At 47.6% G+C, this 25,870-nt stretch overlaps 1 protein-coding gene across 4 annotated transcripts in view; it reads right to left on the minus strand.

The window, feature by feature from the left end:
- Nucleotides 1-25,870, minus strand: part of LOC117730942 (plexin-A1-like) — a 148,637-nt gene that overhangs the window by 90,421 nt on the left and 32,346 nt on the right. For all 4 annotated transcript variants that reach the window (XM_034533018.1, XM_034533016.1, XM_034533017.1 and 1 more), the window contains exon 3: nt 19,002-19,184. In XM_034533018.1, coding sequence (XP_034388909.1) covers nt 19,002-19,184 — 183 coding nt within the window. The remainder of the gene's footprint in view (nt 1-19,001; nt 19,185-25,870) is intronic.

Genomic DNA, 25,870 nt, shown 5'->3' on the forward strand with positions numbered 1-25,870 from the left:
TGTGCGTGTGCGTGTGTGCGTGTGTGTCTTCCTGTGGGAGAGCCAGAGTGATTACATGGCCACTGGTGCCTCTAATAGCATCTTTTAGGGAGAGAGAGAGGTATAAGTGATTTCAGTTTTCTTGGGAAGGACCAGAATTACATTTGTTTTGATTGTGCCGTCATGTTCAGTAAGGGTGTGTGTGTGTGTGTGTGTGTGTGTGTGTGTGTGTGTGTGTGTGTGCAGATGTTTTTAATACATGTAACACAAGAGGCTAATGGAGCCAGGCCATAACCACACCTCAGAGCAATGTGTGCCAAACCATTCCTGGCCACAGATGCCAGCCTAAGCCCCGCCTCTTTCTCTTCTCCACCTTCTCCTCCGTTCATTCCATTTCACCCACTTTCCTTCCTTCAAACTGCTTTCCTCTCCTTTCATTTGTGTTTTGACACTTTTCCTCCACCCCTTAATACTCCTCTTTTTCTTCGTGTCATCACCTTTTTCTTCCTCTTCTGGCTTTCCAAAAACAAAAGTAAAACGCTCACTCAGCTCTTACACACACACACGCACACACACACGCACGCACACACACACACACACACACACACCCGTGAGAGAAAGAACTGAATAAACTCTGAGAGAGAAAAGTTTAAGTACACAAAGTCCAGATGAGGACCAGAACCAGTGAACCGCCGGTTGTATTAGAGGAGGAATAAGGTCAAACAATGGGAGGCTTGGTGGCTTAAATGAGAGGAGAATATAATGACAGATCACACACACACACACACACACACACACACACACACACAGTCTGGCAGTTGTAAAGAACGAGGAATGCAGATGGTGTTTAAAATGAGCTTTTATGGCGTGGTTTAGAGAGATTTACAACAGTGCGTGCGTGTGTGTGTGTGTGTGTAGTATGGTACACCATTCAGAACGGGGTCCTGTATCTACGGTCTCTTATTTGTTTTCTTAAGACTTCACTTTTTGTTTTTCTTCTCATGTAGTCAATAAAATATCAAGAAATTGTATATTTTGAGCAACATACAATAAAGATGAGCAGTGAAATGGTCACATGTAAGAAGCCGTGATATGTTGGTTTGATTAATAACTTGAGGCCCAACCGCTCCAGAAAGTGAGAACTTATCGTCTGGCACACTCGCCTCAAATGTGGTCTAACTTCCGGAGTAATTTGGAAAAATGAGAAAATACAAACAACAACATGTTCCCCTGTTTATAGCCGGCGGTGTCACGTCAACAGTTCTTCTTGCTCTCTTCTAATTATGGTCTATAAAGAAAATGCGTTTTGGGCTGCGGGGGATTTTCCACTGGAAGTAATGGAAGCAAGGCCGAGCGCCGCTGGAGAGCTAACGGCTAGCATGCTAGAAAGCCAGGTTTATTATTATTATTATGAGTCTTGTACTCTGGCTTACTATTCTCTCAGAGGTCAGCAGGTCAAGAAGCCACCATGTGATTATTCAATGTAGGTCATATGACCAAACTCAGTTCAGTGTCTGTTACCCAGTGAAGGCCTGAAGGAGGTCACGAGTGCAACATTCAGGGAGCGGTACAGGATGTTTCAGGATGGCTTTCTGTGTGTGTGTGTGTGTGTGTGTGCGTGCGTGCGTGCGTGTGCGTGTGCGTGTGTGTGTGTTCTTTAGAAAAGTCGAGGAGGCACATTCCTGTCATGACTGCCCTAATCCTGCCCTTCAATGCAACCCTCTAGTGCCCGCCCCCAGACTACTTTGTGTGTCCGTGTATGTTGGTGTGTGCTTGTGTGTTTGTTAATACCTCTGTGTGTTAAAACACACACGAAACGCACACGCAACCGCCGCGTCTTATCCACCGACACACTCCATGTGTCAGGGGGGAAACTGGAAAGACACGGTAGAGGAATATGTGCGTGTGTGTGCGTGTGTGTGCGTTGTCTTAGTTCCACATTACAAGTTAGTGCCATGAAGGGAGAAAAAGAGTGTGTGTGGGGGGGGGGGGGGAAGTGAACTTTGGGTTGGAGACAAAAACAGCTAAATATGTTCTTAGCGTATGAATGTGATGGTGCTGCAGTGTGTGCTCTGTAGGTCTGGGGGGGTTCATGCTGTTAGCTTAGCACGACTACACGTTGTTTGTGTGTGTCCAGGAGGCGGGACTCTGTTTTTCTTGGCATGCGGCTAAGAGTAATGCTTTCTGCTGGGAGTTGAGGAGAGAGGAGGACTGATAGAGGAGGTTTATGTTATTGATGCTCCAAATCTGGACAGGGAGAGGGGGCGGGTAGCGTTTTAAAAAAAAACACACACACACACATATATATATATATATATGCTCAAGTATCTACTGTACGTGAGTGAACTTCATTATTCCATAAAGGGATGTTTGCAGATTGTGTTGATAACTCCCCCAGTGTTCTCCACCACACATAACATCCCTTTTATCCCTCCATCCCTTCATCCTTCCATCCCCAGGTGAAGACACACAGTTTGCCCAGATTGCTGACTCTTCTTTGGGAGGGGAGCCAGAGGAAAGTCCCCTGCTTGGGTTTGGGCCTCCAGCTCTGAAACGGAGGAGGGGAGAACTGGGAGAAGGCCGCCGCTGACAGGAACACAAGTGAGTCGGTGGCTTTCACGTGTCTCCTTTCACCGCTTCCTCTCTCTGTTCCTCATTCAGCAGTCTTCTCTTCTTTACATTTTTATATCTCACTCCATCTCTCGGCTCAGTCCCCCCACCCCCCCTCAATCCACTCTCCCGGTGTGTGTAATGGTCCACGGGGACGGTCTTGGCTGCTGCCGACTAAATACAAGGGGAATGACTGATTTAAGAGCCAACAGACTGGACAGAGCGAGGGGGAAATGGTGTCTGAGGGAGAGGGAGTGAAAGTGGAAAGGAATAAAGTCTGAAGTGAAAACTATTAAACAACTGAAGAATGAGAAAGAGGGTCTGAGCTCCCACAGAGAAAGCAGAGAATAAGAGCCCACACATAGCTGGAGCCTATTAAAATACACTACACACACAGCACCATGCAAGTGTGTGTGTGTGTGTGTGTGTGTGTGTGTGTGTGTGTGTGTGAGACAGCTGTGGAGTATACACGGTGACATTTACCAGATGTGCCAGTCATGCGAGCGCGCCCGCACCCAGACATGACCCGGTCCCCGGTGCTATTTAATCCCTCACAAGCATATTACTCATTAATTGACACCAATGGAAACGTTAAAAATGAGGAAACACATTTTTTTTTTGGGACCGTAGCTTCCCGTTCGTATTTTGAAATGTTAGAAACACGACCATTGCTCAATATGCGACCTCAGCATCTCCTGTGGTCAACAGGTCATTTGTTACTGAAGGTCATTAAGGGGTCTTCGTAAGCTTTCATGGTACGATGATGGCAGAGACTGAAGAGTGTGTTTACACATTCCCCCGGTGTGTGTGTGTGTGTGTGTGTGTGTGTGTGTGTGTGTGTGTGTGTGTGTGTGTGTGTGTGTGTGTAGAAGACCAGGTGTGCCACTGTGGTGTGTGGGGTCGGATCTCAATGCAAACCTCGTATCTTCTTGTTTTATGAAAGCACGCCACGAATTCCTGGAGACGCAGATAAACGTTGTGCACAAGCCGGGAGGAGGAATGTGGAGAATGTGGTTTGTTCTGCGGCTTCAAACACGCCCGTCCAGACCTGAGCGAGCGGCGCAGACAGGAGGAGGCGTGTCCGTTTCAGGAGGGTTACCCCTTCCAGTAGGTGTTTACCATCGAGGGCCGTCAAATCATTTCCTGTCTCCCGGCCAATGAGCCGCGCTGAAAACACAAAACCAGGAAGCGGATATTGTCCCACTTCCAAAGCATGGAGCTTTGAAGGAGGGTGGGTACAGCGTTACAGGCTCTGTGCCCAAATGGGTGCAGACAAATTACGCTTTTTAAAAATGTCAACTGCAAAGAAAAAAGTCTATTAATACCTCTACTGCTAATAGGCCACTTTACACTGCCTAATAGACCACAGGGTCACAGATAGAGAGGCTATGGCTGTGCTCACACACACACACGGGAATACACTCCTCTGCACATATGCATGCCACCACACACACACACACACACACGGCATGCCATAGCAGTGCCTGAGCAGCTGGTTGGACCAGGTGGAGGACAGATGCCCCGCCTCCGTTTTGGCCTGTGGCCACAGTAACACAATAGGGCCCGACCAATGGCTGTAGTCTCTGGGGAGGAGGAGGGGGGAGGGGTTTGGTTGACACCCAAAGCTATCCAGATGATATGGCCCACCCACGTTCAACCACATTCCTGCCAAATTATGACAATTAGAAGCTGTAATCGACGGGCTGTATGTTCCTGCGAGCAGCACTCGCACAATTAGCAAGAGCACGTTGGGCGACATCCAGCTCAATCGGGACGCTATGCAACCAGGAAGTGTTTGCTAACTTTGGAAGTCACAGTGCCTCTTTTGTTTATTACATAACTACAATATTATGTTGACATGTGTTGAAAGAGCTGAAGGGCAGAACGACAGAAACCAGGAAAGGATAAAAGGAGAAAGAGTGAGAGACCTTTTTTTAAATCAATTACCAACAGATAACGTGTGAGCGTGGTTCGTCAATGTGTCAATGTGTGTGTGTGTGTGTGTGTGTGTGTGTCACTGAGCTCTACATCTCTAACCATCTCTCAGTCTCTTCCTGCTTTAAATCTAAACCAATGCCAGTGAGAAAAGAAAAGGAAGCGGCTCATAGCGGTCTCCTCTTTGACTCTCGACTGAACCGAGAGAGAGAAAGAGACAGTCAGCTGAGCTCAGTGGACTGTCACAAGATGGCTTTTTATAGAACGAACACACACACACACACACACACACACACACACACACGCACACCTTTCACTTCCTCCGGTCTCTCTGCGAATGCCCCCCAGACAGAAACAGGAAGTGTGTACGAGTGGAGGAAGTTGTCAATGTGGAAAACGGAGGAAATCCTTCATTCAAGATTACTTTCTCACACACACACACACAGACAATTATGCCACCATGCAATCAAAGAGATAAGGCCATCACTGACTCGAAGACCACACTGTTACGTAGCCCACGTTGATTCCATGCGATATGTAAAGTTAAAGTCAAAGTGAAATGCCACAATGGTAAACAAGCAGTTGTTTACACACACACACACACGTACCGGATGACGTACCGAACCCAGCGTGGACGGTTAAGAGTCTGCCGCTTCCTGACTCATGTAAACACACACTTTACCAATCTATAAAAACACAATGCACACTAATAGATCCCTCAAAGGGTAACCACACGTTGCTATTAGTCTCTCTCTCACACACACACACACACACACACACACACACACACACACACACACACACACACACACACACACACACACACACACACACACACACACACACACACACACACACACACACACACACACACACACACACACACACACACACACACACACACACACACACACACACACGTCCCAGCAGACCGGACACACGCACACAAACAAACACAATTAAGCAGCGTGGGCGCTCAGCAGGATTTAGAGGACAATTAAAAAGCTCAATTAGACTTATATTCTTATTTCCAGAAGTGAGTGCGCTGCAGATGGCTCGACTCTAAAAACACACTCTGCTGCTTTCCTCCTGGGAGACGACACCGGGGAGCTGATGTAAACATGTCTAATGGCGCCGCGTAGCCAGGCTGTTGAGATAAGTGCCCGATGAAAACGTATCCCCACGTCCTTAAAATGCAATATTGCTGATGCTAATATGATTTTGCACGTTTTCAAAAAAAGGCCTGAAAGCCCCTTTGGTGACGTTTCCTCCTTAGTGGTTGCAGCGCGAGACAGATTGCGTTTGTTTTGTTGTGCAGAAAACCTCGTTTGTTTCCCTCTCGCCGTCCTTTCCTTAAACTACTCTCAGTTCTGCCCTCACAAAACATTTTCTACGCCTTTTCTTTTCTCCCTCTTGGTCCTCTTTTTGCGTGTTTTCCAGTAAAACTGAGAATCACAGGGCAGCCGCCCTCCAAGTGTGTTGAGTCAGTGTGTGTGTGTGTGTGTGTGTGTGTGCTTGGGTAAATTGCTCTTGGCCAGGTCACAAACTTTGAATAGACAATACCTTCCCATTCAGAAAGTCACAAGACACACACACGCACAAGGCAGATGGTCCAACCTGTAGGTTTTCTACGGCCCATTTGCAGAATGGCAATGCTTCACTGTCCGCCCTAACTGGGTTCTCTCTCTCACACACACACACACACACACACACACACACACACACACACACACACACACACACACACACACACACACACACACACACACACACACACACACACACACACACACACACACACACACACACACACACACACACACACACACACACACACACACACACACACACACACACACACACACACTCATGCAGGGAGGGCAATAAATTCAAACCAGCACAATACAACCCCCGCAACGGACGTAGTGGGATCCCCGGCTAATGCCAGAACAACATAGTCCCCGAGTTCATCCAGAGGTAAACTTGACCCCGCCCACCGGACGGCGTGCGGCGCAGATGAAGCGACTTGGCAACGCATGAAAGACCTTCGCCGTCAGCAGCTGGATGAGTTGGATGGTTTTACAGTCGTTCATTGATATTATTATGTATTTATTTTCTGGGGGGGCTTTTGGCTGTATTGTCAACAAGTGTAGTCTTCTCTCTCTCTCGTCCTTCTCCTCCTTCTTCCTCCTCTTCTCTTCAAGCCGTCTTTCTAGCAGCCGATTGGTGAGATCACACACACACACACACACACACACACACACTTTCCCTCTCCATGCTCACCCTAACAATCACATGGAAGATGGTTTGTAGGCCACAGCAGGCTGGGAGACACACACACACACATAAATACACACACACACACACACGTAGTTGAGAAGTCCCAGTGGAAAAAGACACTTTCCGGAACATTTTACCCAATTTGCATTGCTCCTGGCTCTATCGCTCTCTCTACAGAGAAGATGTGGGAATGACGAAGGCACATGGTGTGTGTGTGTGTGTGTGTGTGTGTGTGTGTGTGTGTGTGTGTGTGTGTGTGTCTCCAAAGAGTGTCATAACTAACAAGTAGGAGGAAACACTGAGGAGAGTCAGCACTGAGACAAAAATGCATTTTTCAATGTTTGAGAACACCAAAAAGCTTGTTTGTGCATTCTGAACGCTGCATTCTCATTGGTTCAGCTCCCCAGTCCATAATATCCACATTTCATTAAATAATAATACCTAAATTGAGTATTCAGGTCGGGTTCCCTCCGTGATAAATGCCATACACGCATTAACAACTCCGCTGGATGTGAATCTAAAGGCCGTAAACAAGGACACACACACACACACACACACACACACACACACACACACACACACACACACACACACACACACACACACACACACACACACACACACACACACACACACACACACACACACACACACACACACACACACACACACACACACACACACACACACACACACACACACACACACACACACACACACACACACACACACACACACACACACACGTTGGTGAACATCTCAGCACACACAGTGGGAGAGAGTGATGCAGGACCAATGCATGAGGGAGATGATGCAATGAGAGGAGCCGCGAGCAATCAGGCTGATTAGGTGTGTGTGTGTGTGTGTGTGTGTGTGTGTGTGTGTGGCCTTTCCCTCAGGAGGAATCAGGTTGTGTTTCCCAGGTTTAACATTATATCATCCGGTGAGCTGCAAGTGTAACAATCATACAGCTGTGTGTGTGTGTGTGTGTGTGTGTGTGTGTATATATATATATATATATATATATATATATATATATGAGCAGGATTTGGAGATATGTTTACATCATGGTTGTAAGTCATGAATGTGTTACTTGCCACTGAAAGAGGAAGAGATGTTTCAGCGTCGCGTGGACACACAACTTTCAGCCAATAAACGACGTTTTCAAACCAATCCACGTCACTGTGGACGATTCGTCTCACTTGATCTTCACTTCCTGGTCTCGAAGGTCACAAACAATTACAATGCCGGCGCTTTATCAGAAGGTCCAATCGAAAGCTAATTTCCCTCAAAGCCGGTCTTTTCCCTCTAACGACCAGGAGGGACAAACAATGGCCAGCAGCTCCCTGAGAGCTCCCTCCTCCCAGAGTGACTCGCCTCGGGCCCTTTCCAATAACTCGTAGTGGCTTTGTGCCGTTAACGGGCTCCTCGATTTCTAGTGATGGGAAAGTGAAGGATATGCCTGTAGATGCCAGCTCCGCCCCCGCGTGATGTCAGGACACCAGCCCGGAGAGAGTTGATTCATGTTCACAATGCATGCAACAGAAATGTATGCATTTTATCCAAAACAATCCCTGAGACATGCTCCGTGGTTATTCAGAGTCGTGTAGAAAACACTGTGCGCTGCTGCCTTTAAAGCGACCTCACGCGCACATTCCTGTGAAGGACTGTGTGTAATAAACGGCATTACGTTGTGACCCCCAGAGCGCTGGTGTCAAATCCTATCGCGAGGGGCTCGACACGCGAGGTGAGCCGGGTGCAGCGGTGCACCGGTACCGCGACGCGACGCGGCCGCTTCCTCTCCGACACACTTCATATTCCCAGCGGCGGCCTCGACCTCCTCCTCCTCCTCCTCCTCCTCCTCCTCCTCCTCCTCCTCCTCACTAAACGCAGCCATTCCGGGCTCCCGTAGGGGGCCCCGTGATGGAGCGCCGGTCGCCTCCCAGTCACATTTTGTACCACCGGGCCTGTAATGAAACTATGGATTTTCCATCGGCGCGCTGACACTAACTGCCTGTTTGCCGTGCATCTGGTGGCGTCTGCGGCGCCGCCGCTCTGCACTGTGTACACGATATGGAGAGCGGAGGAAAAGAACCCGGCAACAACCCCATTACTGAAATTCTTTTCACATTTCTCTGGCAGTGGAAACGGGTTGTCAGCTGATTAGCATTAACCCACCGCTGTACTGCATGAGAGTCTAGAAATGTGAAGACGGCTTCCACTGATAGCAAATGAAGCTACATTCAAATATCACATAATACACACTTTTATTAACTTTTCCCCAGCAGAGTAGGAACACTTACATCCTGTGGATGGGTTTTGGGTTCTGTGGTGTGGAAACATGCAGACGTGATATCAAACAGAGCGCCGTGCACGCCGAGGGAGTTAATGAGCGAGCGTGCTGCCTCTGCAGTTTCATCTCTCTCTCTCACACTTGCTCTCTTGCTCCCCCCCGAACATGCACGTGCACGTGCACGCGCACGCACACCGGGGTAAACATGACCTACAAGCCCACTTCTTTCCCAACCCCAGTTGAAGCTGCATTCCCAGCACCGCGCTGCTGCAGCAACCCAGTTTCAATGTTGTGACTGTGTTCAACTCCCCTGCCTGCACCACAAACGTCAATGCTCCCTGTGACTCTCTCTCTCTCTCTCTCTCTCTCACTCCTCCTTCCTCTTCCTCACTATCGCCGGCCGCGGCTGCCCCTGACTACTGTTGCCATGGCAACCGAGGAGCAGGCCCGCCGCCACCGGGGGGATTTGGCGATTTGGAGACAACTTGGAGTAAAGACCCCCGTGTTATTGGAGCCTTATTATTGGCCGTGTGTGCCCGTGTGTTTTCGAGCGAGACCGTGTTTATTGTCGTGTGCTCAAAAAAAACTCCAATATCTTCTGCACAGTAATAAAAGAGATCTCTCGCGGGGGCATCAGTGCAGTGACGGGCCATGGGGGGGGGGGGGGACGACGACAATGGAAGCCAAAGGTATACACTCATACTTAACGTCATTGATTTAACTTCAAGGTGGTAAAGTGAGAGAGTGAGAGAACGAACAGAAAACAGGAGCCAAAAGACGAGTGAAGTGGAGAGAGAGAGGGAGAGAGCCCCCCCCCCCTGTAGTGGCCCTATCCATTCCAAGGTTATCAGTAATCCAATAGGTTTCCCTGAAGCAGGCCGTTTTCCAGAGACACGGCCAATATCCTGAAAGCAGAAACATCCGGGAAGGAGTTCCAAGCCAGAGACAGCGCTCCCTCTCTTCCCGTCTTCCTCTCCGACCGGACGGAGGGGTTCCTTCCGCTTTCTTTCATCTGTTCAACACATTGCTTTTTTCTTTTTCCTTCCCTCTCGTCTCCGGGACGTTTTTCCAGTTTCACGTTCAAGCTTCAGTTGGTCGCCCCCACTCGGCGCCGTGAACACGACTTCATACGCAGAAGGGCACGACGGCTGTCAATCAAGTCTTAAAAACAACTACATGTTCTCTTAGATCATGCACACACACACACACACACACACACACACACAGCGAGGTTTAAGTGAGAGGGTCTGGTGTTATTTCTGGGCCACTAGCTCCCTGCCAGTGACCCAGAAGCAGACAGAACAAGGCTCTTATGGTTGACAACACAGAGCTGGGAGTCCTTGGGCTGAAGCTCGGAGTGCACACAGGCTGAGGAAGCGGGGCGGGGTCACATGCTCTCTACTAATGACAAATAATTCAATCCGCACGGAAATCCATTGAAATCCATTGAACGTGAGCTTTAGCTTGTTTACAGTGCACGAGAAAGTGGTCCATAAAGTATTTACATGGACAGGACCGTATCATAAGGTCACGTGACGGCGTCCTCGCCAACGCCACCCGCGTGTCTTTGTGTTCTCGTGTTCCCCGCCTGCTCTTCCTACGGTGGGCATCTGTGTACTCGCATCCCTTAATGAGCGTGTGTGTGTGTCGATGTGTGTGTGTGTCGATGTGTGTGTGTGCAGCTTCTCTCCGGGGACCCGGTTTACGGTGCTTTAATTAGCTTAATCCACCAGCAACACATGGACTGAGGAGCAGGGAAGGAGAGGGAAGGGTAGACGGAGGAGAATATCTCTCCCCTGCCATTTGTCACTCCAACACAGACACAGACACACACAGACACACACACACACACACACACACACACACACACACACACACACACACACGCTCCATCTTGGCTCTTGGAAGTGTCCGTCGCTGGCCAGACCGTTGTAAAACCCACAGGGAGAAGGAAACTGTCTCAGAAATGGCCACATGTGCCGTTGGAGGCCAACCGAACCATTTCCAGGGAGACGCTGCAGTCAAACAGAAGCCAAGCTAAATGACCAATTAAATACCATCGTGAGGCCTTAATTGGTGTTCGCCAATTTAAAATGGCACCGTGCAATTAAGGTTATAGAGAAGGTATGGGGGGTGTACGGTGGTGTACTAATTCATCAACCAGAGGCTGTATTTGTGTCCAAGATAATTTTATGGGGGCGATAGTGTGTGTGTGTGTGTGTGTGTGAGGGCATCAGATGGGAGGAGAAAGACTGAGTTGGGAGAGAGAGGGTGGGTAGTGGGGGAGGGAGGGAGAGAAAGAAGATGCACAAACAAATGCTAGCCTTGGGAATAGATGCAATCAGCTCAGTCAGTCAGCTAATGACTAATTCCACGGAGAACAGAGGGGAGCAGAAAGAGTAAATCAAAGAGAGGGAAACAGAAAGAAACTAGAACTGAAGGAGGAACAAGAGACGGGAGAAGAGAGATAGATGCACACATGACTAATTAAAGACGCCATCAGTTTGATGCATTTGAACCAAAAGAAAGGGTGGATAAATATTTTACATGGAGAGGAGGCGATGAGATCTCTCAGTGTTGAGGAGGAGGAGGAATGCAGGAGGAAAATTAACCACCCACTGCAAGGAGGAGAGCAGCAGCAGAGAGCCTCCTCTGACATGCACACTTCTTCATTTTTAAGGGCTTAGCGGATGGAAGCGGCGATGCCACGAGGTCAGCTGCACCAATAATGGAGCCATTAGGCGCTTCTGTGCCAGCTCTGCTAACGCTAAAAACAAGAAGCTAAGCCACCGCTGCAGCAACTTACTCCTCTTAATTAGCGTTAAATGAAACCTTGACTCAATAATCGGAGTGGACCCGTTGCCCTGCACACAAAGAGACTAATAACAAAACAAGTGAGTTGACTTTAGCCAACTGTTACGCTCAAAGATTAGCCAGAGGGCATTAGAGCAGCGTGGGGAATTGGCTTTCCGCTTGGCTATCACCAACTAGTATGCTAACAGGATTAGCCACGGGGTCAGTGCAATATGGCTAGCAGTGGTCAGGACGGGGAGCGGGCCGCAGACAGAGAAGCTGGGGGGCACGTTACTGAGCATGCTGACCTTGTGTCAGGGCTCCAGGCTGAAGCTCTTCCCTCTGGGGGGACACGGGGGACGGGGGGTAATTAGTTAGACGACGGGAGACGCCCCCATGCTGCGTGAGGAGGATGAACACAGGGCGCTGTTGCATTCAGAGTTGTTTGTGTATCGCAAGGGTATTTGTGTGTGGGTATTTGTGTGTGTGTGTGTGTGTGTGTGTGTGTGTGTGTGTGCCCTGATATGCTCCCAAAGCACATCCTAGCCATGCGACGACACACTTGTGACAACAAACGCAAAATAATTCCAGTAATCGCATTTTATGTTAACTAAATACACGACTGGATGCAAATGTATGCGGGTGAACACAAATGTGCATTTGTTTCTACACACACACACGCACACATTAATCATCTTAATGCCACTAAACCAGAGGAACTAATCAAAAACAATCTATTAAGAATCTATTAGCTCGGCGATGGGTAATCTGATAAGCTTCCCATAGGAGAGAAGTGTGAGTGTGGATCTGCTGCACATGTAACTCATGTGTTTACACTTGTCATGTGGCATAATGAAGACAAACATCCTGTTATATCCAGAGGTTTAAGAGAGTGGAACTGCATCGCTCTGCAAACACCATTCCTGCCACTCCGTGGCTGAAGGTTCATGGAGCCTCCATGTGCGGTCGTTCGGGGGAAAGTGGAGCTCCGCACAGCCATTTGAAGACGGCCCTTTCTAAGGCGAGGCCTCTGCCGCGAACCGCCGGGCTTAATTTCAAGGAAAGGGGTGTGTGTGTGTGAGACGTTGTGCTTTTGTGAAACACAGCCACTGCGGGCCAAAGGTAATCTGTGCCCGCTGTGCCACCCGTGCCCATATCCCTCTGGACGCCGTGCCGACGCCCCAGCGTGTGTCCGAGTTTGTGTAGATGTACACATCTGTGCTCATTTGTGCTCGTTAGTTTGAGATATGACATCCCTTCTGGTGTCGGCATGTGTGTGTGTGTGTGTGTGTGTGCGTCTTCCTGCCAGAAGGGAGTGTGTCCATGGAGGCTTGGCACTGCGCCATCCACCAGGTGTGCCGTTGGCTGAGTCTGGAGGTGTGGACAGAGTTATGCCAGACCACTAAACCCTCTCCACACAACTCTCCTCTCTAGAGCCACAAACCATGCTGCATGTACACAACAACAATTTAAAGGCCAATATGATACGGAAAAAAAGAGTCAAGTTAAACTTAATTAATGTTAACATAGCATTATCTAATAAAGGTACTTCTCACGTCTATATGAAAAGAGAAAGCGGGGGTCCTTTGATGCTCTATCCAGAGATGTCTAATGGCGATGACCTAGAAACGGGTCCTCTTGGATCATGTGAGCAGCATCCAGACTCTTCTAATCTTAAAAAAAGGGATTCTAGCGTGGCACATTTATTATTCATCTCCCTCGCTCTTTCTTTTCCTCTCGTCTCATTTTCTCCTGGCTTTCTCTCCTCCTCCTCCACCTCCACTCCTCACTCTGCCTCATTAACCCCTGGTAGTAGTGAATTAGGACGGGGACGGCGAGGTGGTGAATGAGTGGCGTGCGGCGCGGCCACTGGACCGGGCCGAAGAGCATTAGCAGCGAGATGATCGGAGGAGCCCGCTGTAACTTATCCGGAGATTTAAAAAGTGATTACTTATGAACGCATCGCTCTGCACCGGTGATGACTGGCTAATAGTGGGCGCTGAGTTTAAGTGGAGACAGGTTACTGAGATTAGACTTGCAGAGCTTCATGGTGTCCCTTAGTTAGCAGAGGAAAGCTGCACCACTGTGCTGGGGTTAAGGTAGAGGCACTGGTTCAATGACACCGTGTGTGTGTGCGTGTGTGTGTGTTTGTGGCATTAAATAATTTAAGAAGGCCTCTCATTACCGTCTACCATTATAAGTACTAAATACCCTGTTCCTAGGATGTGAAAGTGCACGTGTGCATGCAAGGTTGTGCACGTACGTGTTTTTACATGCAAACACGTGTGTAGATTTCGGTGTCTGTACGCGGTGTGTGTGTGTGTGTGTGTGTGTGTGTGTGTGTTGCTCTTTTTCTTAAATGAGAGAAAATTATTAGAGTAAAATAGCGACCGCTACATTTTATCTCAACGCGCACACACATGTACACACACACACACGGCTCGACTTATCAGGGATCTTTGATCACAGAAGGAAACAGACAGAGCGGAAAGAGAATATGTGAGCAGCAGATGAAACGGAGAGAATGAGAGAACAGAAGCGGCGCCGGGCGATTCCTTTTATTAATTCACGGCTGTAGTTTTACACCAGCTATTTGAGTTAGCATCACATTCACGGCTGATTTTCAGACGTTTCTTTTCAAACTTACAATAGGCAACAATCTATCGGCAGCATCCCAGGCCTGAAGTCACACCTGCGCGTCATGTTCCCCGTGATGCCCCCCGAGGCTCCAGTGTGTCACCGGGCAGCGGCGCAGGAGGACGTGCCAACAGGTGGGAGACGGACGGTTGCCGGTGACGACCAGATATGATTGATATCCACCGCATTGACAGGTATACGGAGACACTTCTTGTGTAGATGTAGTCGAGACCAGAGTACCAGAGACTAGAGGCCAGAGGACTAGAGTACCAGAGACTAGAGGCCAGAGGACTAGAGACCAGAGACTAGAGGCCAGAGACCAGAGGCCAAAGGACTAGAGACCAGAGGCCAAAGGACTAGAGACCAGAGACCAGAGGACTAGAGACCAGAGACCAGAGGACCAGAGGACCAGAGTACCAGAGACTAGAGGCCAAAGGACTAGAGACCAGAGTACCAGAGACTAGAGGCCAAAGGACTAGAGACCAGAGGCCAGAGGACCAGAGGACCAGAGTACCAGAGACTAGAGGCCAAAGGACTAGAGACCAGAGGACTAGAGACCAGAGACCAGAGACCAGAGACCAAAGGACTAGAGACCAGAGACTAGAGGCCAGAGGACTAGAGACCAGAGTACCAGAGACCAGAGGACTAGAGACCAGAGGACTAGAGACCAGAGTACCAGAGACCAGAGGACTAGAGACCAGAGACTAGAGACCAGAGACTAGAGGCCAGAGGACTAGAGACCAGAGTACCAGAGACCAGAGGACTAGAGACCAGAGGACTAGAGACCAGAGTACCAGAGACCAGAGGACTAGAGACCAGAGACTAGAGACCAGAGGACTAGAGACCAGAGTACCAGATACTAGAGGCCAGAGACCAGAGGACTAGAGGACGCCGCCCTCTGAAGCTAGCTGGCCAGCTACCATTTCATTTGATGAAGTTGATTCACGCTGAGAGAGGCGACTCGTGGCGAGAAACTTGGGACTGCAGATGAGAAATGGCCTCTTGGCGCATTGACAGAAATGTTTTTATTAATCTGTAGTGCCCCTTATCAAATAAACCCAAGGAAAGATGGACTGTAGGTGCTGGGCTCGTTGTCACCCTCACATTATGGCCTCGCTGACTGGTGGGCCTCTGGGGCGGAGCTCCATGAAGTGGACAACACGCTGTTGAATGCAAAGTGTAATTTATCTGTTTTGAGCGCCCCCCCCCCCCCCCCCCCCCCCCTCCCTCCCTCCCCCGCTCTGTGTCTCCGTCTCATCCGTTCTGCATGAGGTCGTGTGAACTAATGACCGGGCGCCGGCACAAAGCCGCCTCTGTGTGCCGCCGCCCGGGCCACCCAACCCGTGGCTGGCTGAGCCAAATGATGACACACCACAACCCTTAAGGTCACTCTGCCGTATCTCTCACACACACACACACACACACACACTTCTTCTTCCCTTCCTGACGTCACGTGTTGTTAACCCCTCGACTGCCACGCGACCCAACATACAGCTGCAGATCGTTATCATTTGGTTATTATTCTTGACGCGCCGCCATCGTTCACAGAAGCCGACCGTGTCTCAAAGAGGCCGAACTCATCGAGCCCCGTCTATCGCTCTTAGATCGCGGCCGCCCGGCGGATGCCGTCATCCTCTCGTCAGATAGCGGGGCCGATGGGGGTCCGTGTTGTTGCTCAGGGAGACCTCAGCAGAACCAATGCTAATGAGTTTAGGGACACACCGACTGGTGCAGAGGTCGATCCCTCAGTCGACGCCGTCGTGAAGGACACTGAGGAACTCCTTTTCCATTCGTTTTACTGTTCCGGTGCGTCTTGTTTTAGTTAAACTGGACATGCCCGGCACATGTTGGCGCTGACGGACTTTGCTTCAGTAATGGCTCCGTCAGATGAATGGCACCAGCTCGTAACACCTGAGCCTGGCACGGCCACAATGGGCTCGCAGCGGGTACTCCGGGGGGGGGGGGGCTCCGACCACCTGGCACACCGTCCTCGTGCACACGGCAGATGGCTCGACCCCCCCCGAAGCCGGCCGCAGCTGAGGGATCCCGACGCGTCTGCAGTTCCAGAAAGGTATTGGGTTATCGACTCGGATGCTCTCCTTTGTCCGCTGGTCCGAGCCCACCTATTGAGATGGTCGTGGTGAATGCCCCCGCTTTGTCAATGCTCAGCAGCGCCTTAAAGTGCAGGAAGTGGCCGAGAGAACCCCTTGAATGTGGGAGGCGGCTTAGCTTACGGGGGTTCCTTCAGACGGCGAGACTAAAAGAAGGCTTTTTAATCCTAAATAGTAAGAGCAGCGTATCGCCGCCGTGTCCTCGACCGCGGGCGGCGTCCAGATGACCGCTGGAATGAGTGGACATCACCTCTCGTTATCGCTTCCTCCTCTCCTACGCCTCCTCTTGCCTTCCTCTCTATCGGCGCCATCTTTACATCCATCTCCCTTCCTCCTCCCTGCATCTCCTATCTTTGTACCATCAAACCAGGACTCATTAGTGAAAGCTTCCCTGTGCGTGTGTGTGAGTGTGTGTGTGTGTGTGTGCCCAACAGAGCACAGAGGGACTTCATTAGTGCATTAAACATGTTGTTGTGCCATCGGTGTGTTGCTCTGGACAACCTTGAGCATTGGAGTTGGTTAAAAATAGACGATGTGTAGATAACAAAAGCATATCAAAGCACTTCAAGTCCAGACAAATGAGAAATGAAGCAACGCTTCAGGTAAAACAAGGTTACTTTGTAAGAAACATCTTCAAGTACTAACCCTTTTTTCTTTTTCCTTCTTTTGGAAGTGGATGAATTGACAATTTCTGACAATCCCCTGCACTCTCTTCCTCTGAAAGTACGACGCACTAGAAGCTGCCTCCTGTTAGCACGGCCATCCATCTTACCAATATCCTGCTTCCACTATCTCCCTGCAGCCCCCTCAGGCGTGGCTGTGTGAACAGCATTCAATGCCGGTGCTCTCCAGAGGGGAGCAGGAACGCGCTCCATCGCGGTCCACGTGCACCACGTTAAGGCTCAAACATCTCCTCCTGCTCGGGAGATAACACGCACACGCATAACGTCACTTATGGAAACAATGACACGGAGCAGTCATTCGGGAAGACGACGAATGGCTGCCGCATCGGAGAGGAATGATCTGTTATCACACGCAGCTAATTTCACACGCTGCGTTTCCATTTTTTACATCTCTCATCATCTCTTCATTAAGTTGCTTTTCTCCATCTCTCTCTCTCTCTCCCTTACCGTCATAATTTTTCTGGCAGAGCTGTGTGTGTGTGTGTGTGTGTGTGTGTGTGTATGTGTGTGTCTCAGGTTTTAGATATTGTTCCCTTCTATGCAAATTGAATATTTTCCAAGACCAGATTTCTTGTTGTTTTGGGATTTTCTGTCTGAAACAGAAGGCAGCCAAAAGAACTGCAGGCTCTTTGGCTCTGTTGTCACACACACACACACACACACACACACACACACACACCTCAGGTGTTCCACAGGAGGAACGACATGTGACGACAGCCAGATGAATGAGGGGCCGACTGCCGGCTAAGTGAGCGTCTGTCACTCTGACGGGCGCGCGGCGCTGACTCTTAGTCAACACTGTATTGTTTGTCGTCTCTCGCTCCCTCGTAAACACAAACACGCACACACTCGCGCAACAAATCCAATGCCGTCACATGCGCGCCGTGAGTGACAAACACACAGCGGCCGCCGCGGCGTGCATACACAAACGGGCATTAAGAGCACACACAAACACGCGGGCTGATTATACATTCAGAATATTGAATGGATGACAGGTCTTGCAGTGCGGCGAGAAACCAGGCGAATTCCAATGAGGCGCCGCTTTAGACTGGATGGTTGCACACACACACACACACACACACACACACACACACACACACAATGACTTGACACATAGTAACGAATACCCAGGCTGCACACAAGCATGTTGCACCGATAGAATCGTAATTATGGGACATTGTAAGTGTGCACATCTCATGTCAACCAAGATTCAAGCCGACATTAATGTTATATGAATGTATTGTTATGACACGCCTTCTCATCCCTCCAGGAGAGGTCAAAGTATGAGCCGATAGACAACAACCACGAAGACAACAACTCCGAACAGGAAAAGTTTGGGACTGAGACTCAAACTCTCTTTAATGAGTCCATCAGCTCTCGGCCTCTTCCTCCGTCCACCCACCTGACTTCCTGCCCAGCACACAGCTGACCACAATGGAAAAAGGCCATTCAGTCATGGCCGTCGGGTTCTTAAAATTAGAGGCGCGGCACTACGTGGCGTCGGGATACAGCTGTAAAATTGTTGCATCCATTTAGCTAAATTTCCAAGAAATGACAAACGGCAAAAAAAAAAAAAGAGCAAGTTTTCTCCAAACTTGAGGATTTGGATTCCCTTCGTCTCCAAAAAAAAAAGAAGATTGGATAAAAAAAATTAAAAAAAACATTTTAACTCGCTCCTACCTTCTTCAGTTTGCCATTGCGCGTGCCGACAAACGCCACGGTGTTGCCGCGGTAATCGTACGCCGCCACCGAGGTCATGCCGTCGTCTTTGTCGATGAAGAGGGGGGTGCCCTCGATGGTGCTGGTTCCCCCCAGAGGCTGGTTGAAGTCCTGGCCACAGAAGTTATCGTCTATCTGCAGCGGCTGGAGGGAAGAAGAAGAAGAAGAAGAAGAGACAATCAGACGAGAGTAAAGGCGTTCTAAATTAATTCAGTCTTTTTGTAGTCTACATTTTGTACCCTAATAAAAAACACCAAGGTGAACGAGGCTTTCTTTGTGTGTCAAGATGTTCTAAAAGATGCCACACAGTCCATGTTATCCACAGAGGACACTAATATCATTTATTTTGTATTTTGAAGCCATAATTTGGTTAAATAAATCAAAACCTCGAGAGAAGGAGAACAGGAAATGAATGTGTGTGTGTGTGTGTGTGTGTGTGTGTGTGTGTGTGTGTGTGTGTGTGTGTGTGTGTGTGTTCATCTTCAACGCTGTTTACAAACACTCTTTTTTCCCCAAAATCTCATATTGTAATGCGTACAGTCACGGCGGTAATGCTGGTGACCATGTGACCATGTGACCATGTGTGGTGACCATATCTGGAGCATTTCTGTGTCACGAGGGGCCCGTCGGCCCCAGACGGTCAACTGAAGTGCCACAGACAAGGAAAGCTTTGTTAAACCAACACATGTTGCACTTTGTAATTGGCTGATTTTGCCAAATATTTACTTTTTCCAGCTTCTCAAATCTGAGAATTTCTCCTTTTTTTTTCTCTCAGTTTTATAGAATTGTCAATCCATTTGTCATTTTTGACAAAATTAGCAATTTAAGGCCATTAAATTGGGCTTGTGGACATCAACTAATTTAAATTATTGATTATAGATCAGGAAATTAACCCAAGGTTTAACGTTAATCAACAAAAGAACGTTTTTTGTGTGTGTGTGTGTGTGTGTGTGTGTGCGTGTGTGTGTGTGTGTGTGTGTGTGTGTGTGTGTGTGTGTGTGTGTGTGTGTGAGGCTGCTGATTGACTGCTAAAGTGTGGAACTGAATGGGCGTCAGTGTGTGAGCCAACATGTGAGTTACAAACACGCAGACACACACACAGAGTGTGTAAATGACGGTGTAATCCAGAGTCTTATCGCTACATCATCTGATTGATCCACACAGGAGAAAAGATAACCCCCCCCCCCCCCCCACCCACCCCATCTTCCTTCACACACTCTACTTCCCAATCTGCCTAAACTGCCTGCAGCTCAGCACATGTCAATAACCAGTTATTCGGCCTTTTTCTGCTCTCTCACTCTTTTTCTCCTTCCGCTTCCAGCTGAAACAGTTACTGAGCGAACATCGATATCTCCTCCTCCTCCCCGTCCTGTCTCTACCTCCTTCATCCATCCATCCGTCCTCGGCAGGTCTCCCTCCTCCCTCCCTCACTTCTCTGTGGACCTGCATTGTGTTCTCCAACGAGTGGAGAGTGGGAGTGTGTGTGCAGGGTGGCGGGGTTATCCACTGGAATGCTTTACTTTGCGATCAGTCACATGGTCAAAGTAAAGTGTGTGTGTGTGTGTGTGTGTGTGTGTTTCAGAAAGTGAGAGACAGGAACACACACATCCATTACCTGCAACAACTTCCTTTTGGAACAACTAATGGCTCAGGGCCAATCTCTTTCCTCGGAACAAAGGAGACTGACGGAAACACACGTGAGGACTTGTAACCCTGTGCACACACACACACACACACACACACACACCCCAAAGCTTCCAGTTTATTTTTTGTGTGTACACAAACAATTCCCTTCGTCTTCATATAACATACAACTAGGGCTTGTAATTTTTAAATCATATAGTCATGGTGAGAGAAATCCATCAATCAGCCCCACACACACACACACACACACACGCACACACCAATGCCGCCAGAGCCTAAGGAAAACAAGTTAAAAGGGTTAATCCATCTTCTAGGAGACTCACAGTCGAACAATACTGTATAGAGTAGCCCCAAGAGTCCACGAGGGTTAACACAGACCACCACACACACACACACACACACACACACACAGCAGCCTATAGAGGCCTCTCTGGGGCACTGGAGGGTAAAGGTGCAGCAGCATTCCTGTAGAAACGGCGTACATCAGCATGGAATAAAGGGCGTTTCCCTTGAGGTTGGAAACCATTTTAATGGAGGCTGCATTCTGATGTTGGTTCTGCAATTTAAGGCCTGAAAGGATCCCCTCGTGAATCAGAGCTGCTGTTCACGGTGGAAATAATATTTCCCCTCCGTGGTTCTCTGCAGGGTTGCCGGCTCCGCAGTGTTTTCAAAGACACAGAGCTGAGCCGGGGAGGAGAGAGTTAAGCCAACAACCTTCCCCTGACTTTGGCAGCCGGGCCTCAGAGATGCAGAAGAGGAGGCCTCTGGTTCGGATTCTCACAGCGTGCATGTGGCGTCCAATGGAGTTGTGGATTTGTACCTCAATGGTCTTTTCTTTTTAAACCCCCCCCCCCCCCCCCAAAAAAAAATGTACGAGTGTATTTCTACCACAGCTTTAATCACTTATAAACCATCAAAAAAAAGATATTATTTGTACATTGCTAATGATTCATGATCAATGTATCTACCGGTCAGTCGCTTTGGCTGAACTTTGAAGGGAATTGCGAAAGTTCCACAAGTGAGGAATACTCCAAAAAAAAAGCTTTTCAGTTCATCATACAAGACCAAGAACAGACAATATGGTTAAAAAAGATATGCTCTGCTGCACATTCACAAGCATCTTCCTAAACCAGGATCTTTAATAAAGGGTTAAACCGTCTCCGAGTGAAGCATCGTGCTGCGCGTGTACTTTATAACTGTCAGCTGCTATTCAAGGTCACAGAGATAAATGCAACCGAGATACCGCTGATAATATGTGAGGACACACACCAAATGAATATTTCTGTATAGATGAAGCCAGAGTGGGCTCTAGAATACAGCCGCTTCAGCCAATTCACATTGCAAAAACGATGAAATGTAGTCATTCATATGGCACCAAACACGGTGTGCACACACCCAGCCCATAATAACACCGAGTACAGAGGTGTGCTGGAGGAAAAGGTTGAATAAGCATTCCCCCTTATGATTGCTATTTCTTTAACGCATTACGTCAAGAAGAAATATGTCTGGGCACACACAGCGCCGACCACGGCTGGAGTTTGTCAATACTAACCTCCATTCATATGGAGACGGGGGAATACAATATGGGCTTATGTACAGGAGCAAGGTGGTGTTGTTGTTGTTGTTTGGGTTCAATGTGTGTGATGTGTGTGTATGCATCAATGTGTATGATGTGTGTGATGTGTGTGTATGCATCAATGTGTATTGTAGAGTTGTAATGGTTTTTTATATATACTTGCACATGTAAATAGGAAAGTCCATGTTTTAAATGAATACATAAGAAAGATATGATAATCAATAAGGGATATTATGAAGAATATATCTGAAGGAATGTGTTTGGGAAACATGGGAGAAAAGTCACTGTCACTGTATAAGTATGTTACTGTAAAGGTGTAATCACTGAATAAGTATTATTGTAACTGTATGCTGATTGTTTTATGTTTTATAGTTATCATAACTATAAAGATGACTCAGGTATGAATGGAATGTATTGATCCAAGGAGGCGTGGTCAAAGTAGTCTCCCTAAGAGACTGGAAGATAGGCTTTTATTTTGAAGGAGCCCATCTTACTGTTTAGGGCCGAAAAGGGAAGAGATAAGGGAAGTAGCATTGTGGTTTATTGCTTAGAGAAGTCCGCCTCCTTGTACTGTTAGGCAAATGTAAGGCATTTGTCCTCTCACGTGAAGGCGGTAGACAGTTAACTATTTTAACTGATTTTTATTCATATAAATCGTTATTATAGCCTGTGGACCCAACGACACGGGAGCGCGCCCGGCTGGGACAGAAATATATGCTTATGATCCTTATTCTTTTATTAAATACTTTATATTTTAAATTACTGGTCTCAGGACGTCTTTCAAAGCGCGGGAAGCTCAGAATTTCGGTTGAACTTAACAGTATGATGTGTGTGATGTGTGTGTATGCATCAATGTGTATGATGTGTGTGTGTATGCATCAATGTGTATGTGTGTGTGTATGCATCAATGTGTATGATGTGTGTGTGTATGCATCAATGTGTATGATGTGTGTGTGTATGCATCAATGTGTATGATGTGTGTGTGTATGCATCAATGTGTATGACGTGTGTGTATGCATCAATGTGTATGATGTGTGTGTGTATGCATCAATGTGTATGACGTGTGTGTATGCATCAATGTGTATGATGTGTGTGTGTATGCATCAATGTGTATGATGTGTGTGTATGCATCAATGTGTATGATGTGTGTGTGTATGCATCAATGTGTATGATGTGTGTGTATGCATCAATGTGTATGATGTGTGTGTATGCATCAATGTGTATGATGTGTGTGTATGCATCAATGTGTATGATGTGTGTGTATGCATCAATGTGTATGATGTGTGTGTATGCATCAATGTGTATGATGTGTGTGTATGCATCAATGTGTGCATGGGGCTGGCTCCAAGCGGAGTTGCGCGATTCAGGGTGAGGCAGCTCATAAATTACCCAGAAATCTCAGCGGGGGCCTTGAACTCATGGAGACATTGCCGGAGTTTCTGCATGAAGAATAAACACTTGAAGGTTGTGTTAATTTATAAACCGAGCATCGGATGCTAATCATAGTTGCACATTCATAATGAAAAGTGTGTGTGTGCGTGTGTGTGTGTGTCTATACGTGTGTGTGTGTGTGTGTGTGTAGTCAAAGTTAGTCGCATCACTGTCAAAGAATATAGGTCCCTCTTTTCTATACTTGTATTTAAGCAGACGCAAAAGAGAATAAAATAATGCATAGCAGCCGCAGGAAGAATAAGAAATGATTTTGTCCAAACTATTTACAATCGATGAATTATTTCCTCACAAGATTCAGTAGCTGTTTTCCAGAATATGTCACTGGATCCCAACTGATCAATAATTAAGAAAAGAGACATGACTGCACCAATTCTGCATTGGTGGTCGTTTCTATGATGACACAGGGAGCTGTCACCCAATCAGAGCGCTGCTTCCAGAAGCCATCCAACAGAAGGTTAGAGACACACGAGGAGGGATACGTAGAGGAGGGATACGTACGGACGTGCAGCGAGAAATACAGCCGGAACTCCATGGAAAGAAGCACAATATCAGTATATTTAAACAGGCTGCCAGCAGGAGGGGTCAAAAGGTCATCAGTTTGAATCCCCGCACCGGCTGGGAAAGGAGAACACACTCCTCCCTCCATCATCACCACAGGTGCCTTTAAGCAAAGTACTTAACCTCCCACGGCTCTGGTGGAGACGCTCAGTGGCCGGCAGTGAAGGAGTGAGTCGGTCCTCAGACCTCAAGACTACACACAACCAGCTAACAGTGTTTAGCTGCATGACACACAAATATATATATATATATATATATATATATATATATATATACACACATACACACACACACACTTTCATTAATATTAAGGAATATATTTATATATATATATATATATATATATTTATAAATATATATATATATATATACACACACACACACACATTTTCAAAAACATCTAAATATTTTATTATAAATATTCAGGAATATATTTACTCTTTATATTAAAGAAAAACACATTTATTGAATCATATTTTATATAATTAATTTGTGAGACTCATACAGCAGTTAATTTGCATTGTTTTTAAATGTTCTTCTTAAATTTCTATTTGATAAAAAGAAACCTGGAGCAAACACACACAGACTATTATCATGCGCCACACAGCCTGCTCCACTTTCTCAGATTACTGATAATGATGTATGCAACACACCACCCACCCACAGAACAGATCAATGCATAATTACACTCACAATTAGTATCATTATAGGGGAGCTAGAGATGGGATTTGTTGAGCTAAACACTCCTCAGAGGGGGGGGGGGGGGGGGGGGGGAGAAGAAAGAGAGGGGAGAGAGAGAGAGAGAGACCGGCTGCATGGGGTCTTCTCCAAAAGGTTTGCTACTAATAAGTTGAGAGCGACACTTGAGCGCAGAGTGGGTGTGACAGTGTGAGCTCACACACACACACACACACACACACACACACACACACACACACACACACACACACACACACACACACACACACACACACACACACACACACACACACACACACACACACACACACACGGATAAAATTCCTAATTTCAGATCAGAAATGTGAAAGAGTAATGGAACCATAACCCATTAGTACCAGCAGCGTTCAAGACGAGCGGCCTGATCGGCGTCTCCGAGCTCGACTCGTTTAGCCTGTCAATTAACTGTGGCTCAATTAACCAGGTGTAATGACTTCAACCCATTTGCCGGCACATCCGTTCAGATTGAACAGGACTGTGTTTTTACCACCAGTGAGCCGTGCTCATCAGACGATGTTCATAACGATGGATTTAATAAGGTGAGCTGGTCAATTACACTTTGTCTTTTCAGGCCACAATGTCATTATTCATTAATTCAACAATATAATTGTTATTTTCATTAGTTACTCCTAAGAAGACGCATAACTACGACGCAAATGTCATTTCAAGATGGAGTTCAGGTGAAGCATCAAATCTCACCTTTGACACCGAGGGTTACGCAACAGCTGGCCGATGCAGCATCGAGAAGTATATGCTTGAGATTGACTTTTTTTTTTTTTTTTCTTGCTATGATTGATTGCTGATTGATTGATTGATGCATTGCCTTGTGACAAAGTTCAACACCTCACCATCCATCTGGTGA

This window comes from Cyclopterus lumpus, chromosome 5 (assembly GCF_009769545.1).
Source record: "Cyclopterus lumpus isolate fCycLum1 chromosome 5, fCycLum1.pri, whole genome shotgun sequence".
Classification (NCBI taxonomy): Eukaryota; Metazoa; Chordata; class Actinopteri; order Perciformes; family Cyclopteridae; genus Cyclopterus; species Cyclopterus lumpus.